Source organism: Nyctibius grandis, chromosome 12 (assembly GCF_013368605.1).
Source record: "Nyctibius grandis isolate bNycGra1 chromosome 12, bNycGra1.pri, whole genome shotgun sequence".
Classification (NCBI taxonomy): domain Eukaryota; kingdom Metazoa; phylum Chordata; class Aves; order Nyctibiiformes; family Nyctibiidae; genus Nyctibius; species Nyctibius grandis.
This window is the reverse complement of record NC_090669.1, coordinates 1,110,006-1,115,507: the sequence shown is the minus strand read 5'-3', so window position 1 is coordinate 1,115,507 and position 5,502 is coordinate 1,110,006. Positions and strand designations below refer to the sequence as shown.

Below are 5,502 nucleotides of genomic sequence, written 5' to 3'. Positions count from 1 at the left end.
TGACCTGGGAGCATCCCCGTGGGACAGGCTCTGCATCCTCTTCTGCTCCCCGTGCTGTGGTGAAGGTGGTGTTGGGACCATGCTCACTGGTGATAGAACGTGGTCCCAGTAGGATACTGCTCCCCAGCCTCTGTTTTGGGGAGGGCTGTAGTGGTAGGTGCCCATCCTGCATGGTCAGTTTGGGCTCCATCATCTCGGGAAAGAGGGAGAAAACAGGGATGGGAGGAAAGGGGCAGAGAAAATGGGAGGAGGTGGGTGGTGAGGGAGGGTCACGTAAGGTGGGGATGTGGGGGTGCTCCTTCAAAATGGTCCAGCTTCAAAATGGGGCAGGGGGGTGATTAGAAATGCTGCAGGAAACTAAAGGGGAGGCAATGGCCGGGGGAGCAGATTTTGCTCCGAGCACAGAAGAGGAAGGGTGGAGGTGGGCAGGGGAGAGCCTGTGGGGAGCAGCAGAGGTTGCACCCGCGGAGGCTGGGGACACAGAGGGGCCTGCGCCCGCTGCCTGTGCTGCCCGCGTCCCTTCGGTGGCAGGGGTGACACAAGCCGTGTCTGGCCCAGTGGCCATTCCTATCGTGGTGTCCCTCCCGCCAGAGGTGGCAGGGGGATGTGGGGGGCTGCCTGGAGCACCCCATCCCTGCAGGGCAGGAGCCAGGACCTGGGTGCTCATGGCCAGGGCAGGGGGCTGTGGGGGTCCCTGCCTGGCCTGGGCTTGTGCATCGACGCGTGAGCAACCAGAAAGCCCCGAGCAAGCCCATCCCCGCATCAAACCGCAGCGGTGCTCGGCGTGTGGGTGGATCCCCACCTGGGCTCGGGGCGGACCTCACCCTGCCACCCCGCTGGGACAGCAGCATCGCTGTCTCCAAAGGGTCCGGTCCCTCGTGTAAACCAAAAAAGGACCCGGGTGGTGCGGGGAGGAGGTGCTGTAGGAAACTGGGGAAGCCCTTTCCCCTGGGGACGGGGAGCTACTGGGCTGCCACCTAAAATACTGGGAAATGGCCGTCAGAGGTGCTCGGCTGCATTATCCGGGTCCGTCTCGGGGCCAAGAGCTGTGATGAAACTGCAGGAGGAATCAAGCAGCGAAGAGAGGAGATAAAAATCAGGCTGAAGCAAGAGAAGGGGAAGCGAGGGGAAGGCTGCGAGCGCAGAGGGAACTGCCTGGCCGAGCGGCGAGGAGGCGAGATCCCGGCAGGGCTGCAGCTCGCCCCGGCTGAGCAGTGACCCTCGTGCCGTGGGGAGAGACGGGAACCTCCCGGCCGACCCCACCGGGTGCCCGGCATCGTCCCTGCAAGGCTGTCAGGAGGGCGGCATGGAGGTCTGGCTGGCCGGTGGCTTTCTGCCCCTGCTGCTCCTCGCCTGGCTGCCCGCCGGTGAGTCCCACCATGCCCTCGCCTCTGCTCTGAACTCTTCCGTCTTCGCGTGCGCCTTCAGGAGGTTTGGGATGTGGCTGCTCCTGCTTTTTCCTCTCCTCTTGCAGCGTTTAACCCCCTGCTTCTGCCCCAGCACCTCGCCATGTGCCTCGCAGAGAGGTCCCAGGCTGCAGGCACTGCCCATGGGGACCCAATTTCAGGCTCTGGGGGTTTGAACCAGCATTGCCTTCAGCAGCAGGGAGAGAAAACAGTTGGGGCGGGGAAGGAAACAGAGATGCTTCTAAGCCTGATGACTGCAAAGGGGGTCAGCTTCACGTGGAGGATGCAGGTAGTCCTTACACAAACCCAGCCCTCCATGGTGGTTTGTTTTTTTTGGCAGGACTCGCTTGCCAGGTTCCAGCCATGATCGATGTGTCGGTAGGGTTGGATCTCATCTTGGAGTGCCTGCTCCAGACAGGCTCGAGCAGCACCGCCAGAAACGTGACGTGGTTTAATACCACCCAAAACGGCGGAGAAAAGCACAACGAAGGTGGTGTGGAGATAAACGAGGATTCTGCCCAGCTCATCTTCACCGGTGTGAACGAAGCACATACAGGATCGTACGTGTGCAGGATGGAGACCCCAAGGGAGACGCCCAGGTTGGGATATGAACTCAACCATCATGGTAAGAGACACAAGCCCACCAACACCCACGGGAGTGGAGAGAAAGGACTGAGGAAGGGAGAGGAGAGAGGGAAGAGAGGGAGGACTCTGCTGAGAAGGTGTGACATGGTGATTCTCAAGTACTCCAGAGTGAGAATTAGGGGATGGGATGAAGCCAGAGAGGCTGTGGGGGGGGTCTACTACATTTTCTTTGCTTCCCTAGGGCTGACCATTTCCCCACAGCTAGCCCCGCAGTCCCACCTCACACTCCATGAGATGATGGAGCCTGAGCCTGTGGCCTCGGTGGCATGTCCTGCTTAGGTGCCAGAAGACCCTTCTGCCTAGGTTGCAGGGGGAGGAGGAGGTGTCTTCCCTCTGCTCCTCCCCAGTTTTCCATCCTTTCTGAGCCAGAGAAATGCTTGTGTGCCACACAGCATCGGGTGGCACGAATCAACGTGCAACAGTTCAACGTTCAGTGTTGAGGAACGTTTAGCAGCTGGATTTGGAAAAGAGCATCAGCTGCTGGAGGAAAGGACAGTTACTTCACCGTGTCCTCCATGAGCAACACGTGCCAGGGGGATACGTCCCCTACAAGGTCATATATATGACTTATATTTCACTTATATTTTTGTTTCCTCCAGGGATAGTCCTCCAGCCAGAAAAGTCAGTCACCACCGTGGAGTGCAGGTTCAATATTTGGTCAGAGAATCTCGTGGTACATGTGAAGTGGTACAAATTTGGAGATCTGGAGGTGGGGAATCAAACCAACATCACAGCTCTGGAAGAAAACTGTACCAATCCCACCAGCCCCGGTGCACGTGCAGCCGACACGACAATCTGTGGGTGTAGGGTGTTCATCACAAGGACAAACTTGCCAGACACTGGAAATGTCACTCAAGGGACAGTTCCCAGTAAGTGTCACCGCTTCCATTGTCATGGGGTTGATGAGTGGGCAGAGAAGGATGCTATTATGAACGCTCCCCCCTGGTACCCCCGCGTGCCATTTCCCCCAAAAGCATCCTGGGCAGCAGGGAGTTGGGTGTCCTCTGCCTCTGGGCAGTCTCTCACTTGTGTTTCTGTCTTCCAGGCTGTAGCCCTGTGGCACCTCAGACCAATGCCACCGAGAAGGAGACCTGGACAGGTGAGTCCCCACAGCCCCATGGCTGCAAGGGTGGGGAGCAGGAGGAATCCTCAGGGAGAAAGAGGAGTAGTAATGGGGGGAAATACACCCTGATGTTTTCCTGTGAGTGGGTGGGAGCCACTGGAAAACTAGCAGATCAGATGCTGTGACACTGGGAAGGGGCTCTGATGCTCTGACCACCCCCCTGGCTGAGGTCGGATGAGTTTTTGGAGACTGTTCCCCAGAAGATTTTGTCAGCACCCCAGGGCTGTGGGTGCTTCGGGGTCTGGAAGCCCAAACTGGGAAAAGAACACCCCCAAAAAAGAGGCAAAGGCAGCATGCGTCCCTGCACGGTGGGACAGCGGCTCATGAGAGCCTCTCTGGTGGTTGTGTGTGCAGGACTGGACTTCCCCCTGTGTATCATCTTCGGCTTAGTGATCGGGACGGCTCTTTACATGCCGGTAATTGGCTTTCTGCTGTGGCGGTGCGGAAGGAGCGGAAAAGGTAAGGCTGAGCCCACGCCGAGCCTCCGTCTGCTGGGGGAGCCTCCTCACCTGCTGCTCTGGACAAGCCCAGGCTTGGGAGATGTCCATCTTCAATATCCTACTGCCCCTGCTCACTTGGTGTTCCCTGCACGAGTCTCTCTTCCTGGACATGCTGTCCCGGCGTGGGGAGAAGGTTCACCCTCTCCCTTCCCCCTGGCCAGTTGCTGGTGAGAGCCTGGTTATGGTACAAGCCATGGCTGCAAGTGAAACAGGTCTTGCACATCGCCACATTTCCAGAAGCATTCACCTCAGAGCTCTTCTCCAGCCCCTCCAAGAGCTTCTAAATCCTCCTGTCCCTTGGCCATCTTCAGAGCCAGCCAGCCGCAGAGCCCCATCCTCTCCTGCAGCAAAAGCAGGACCAATGCAGATGTTTTCTTCATTTAAAATAATGATTGTTACCATTATTTTAACTACTATTTGAGCTAATTTCCTTTTCCAGGGACGTTCACAAGCAGGCAAGTGGCAGAGGGGAATCAGCTCAGCACGGTAAGCCAGGGAGGGCTTCGCCCATATCGTTTCCTTCTCCCTGTGAAAAAAAAAACAGTGGCTGTTGATTACCCATTTAAAGGATTTCAGAGTAAAATCAGCTTTGCTTTCTGAAAACATGGTCCTAAACACTTATTAATTCCTATTAAATAGGGGCTTACGAGCTTCTGAATAGGTGGCACCTCTGAGCAGGCTGGGTAATGCTTGGGCAGTGCAAATAGTTGTGCCAGTGGAAAAATATTAGTGGGGGAGATGCAGAAGGCAAAGCCAGGGCTCTACTCATTGCTGTCTCCCCTGCAGGCAGCCCCAGGGACTGAGAACCTGACCTACGTCAACCTGAAGTTTGAACAGAAGGGGACAAAACCCTCCTCCTCCGACATCGTTTACACTGAGATCAAACCATCGCAACAAAAGCAGAGCGACCAGGATGCCGGCGCTGCCAACGCGGGGGTGGATGCCTCCCCCGAGGAAGAGGGCAAATGAGGGGAAGGGAGGGATGAGCAGCTTGTTCCAGGGTCATCATCCCCAAAAAGTAGGTGTTAGCTTGTACAGAAGTGCAATCTTGGCGACCAAAGCCACCTATTTAGTCACAAATGGCTGCACCACTATGTTTTATGTTCCCCTGGAAGAAGCCATCCCTTGTGGTGAGGACAGGGCTCTTCCAGATGGTTTTCCCCTTGCCTTCCTGCAGCCCCAAGCACTGCCAAGCCTCAGCAACTCCTTTCACGGCCTCTGGTCACCAACGGGCTCTTCTAGAGACTTGCTCTGTTTCAGCAATGTCACCATAGACCGCGTGGCCACCATGGTCCAGGAAGCACTTGGTGTCCACATGCTGGGTGGGGTGGCCATAAGAAGCTCCTCTTGGTGCTGGAAAAGTCCTGGAGCAATTGTCTGGAGCAGGCACCTGCTGTGGTGTGGGTTGACCTTGCTCTGGTTCACTTGCTGGAAACACAAGGAGCAGGATGGAAAGGCATCGTTTGCTTCGCGGAGGTGCTACGTGGGTGCTGCTGCAGTGATCTGTGTGGAGCTGCTTCCTAGCAAGAGTGGACGGGTGTCCCCAGGCATGTAGAGCTTTCCTGTAATCTGGAACAAAAAAAAAAAAAGGAAATAAAACGTGATGTTTTCACCCTCAGTGTTTCCAGTTCTGTACTGGTGATGGCGACCCAGCTGAAGTCCAGTGGGAATAGTCACCAAGCCCTGGAGACTTTCTGGTTTCACCACTCAGTCCAGTTTCAGAGCAGCTACCCATGGGAGACATCCCCAAAGCGGTGGCGGTGGAGCTCCCAGTGTCCTGGGGGTAGAGGTCAGGTCACGCACAGCCAGGAAGACACAGGCAAGGGCT

The 5,502-nt window shown here is 56.5% G+C and overlaps 1 protein-coding gene across 1 annotated transcript; it reads left to right on the top strand.

The window, feature by feature from the left end:
- The first annotated feature begins 1,294 nt into the window (after positions 1 to 1,294).
- On the top strand, positions 1,295 to 5,207 carry LOC137669454 (uncharacterized). Its single transcript, XM_068411555.1, has 7 exons — positions 1,295 to 1,367; positions 1,747 to 2,031; positions 2,651 to 2,920; positions 3,097 to 3,150; positions 3,529 to 3,633; positions 4,114 to 4,160; positions 4,461 to 5,207. Exons 1-7 carry the CDS (start codon positions 1,307 to 1,309, stop codon positions 4,641 to 4,643), a joined length of 1,005 nt encoding a protein of 334 aa, XP_068267656.1. The 5' UTR covers positions 1,295 to 1,306; the 3' UTR covers positions 4,644 to 5,207.
- Positions 5,208 to 5,502: the final 295 nt, after the last annotated feature.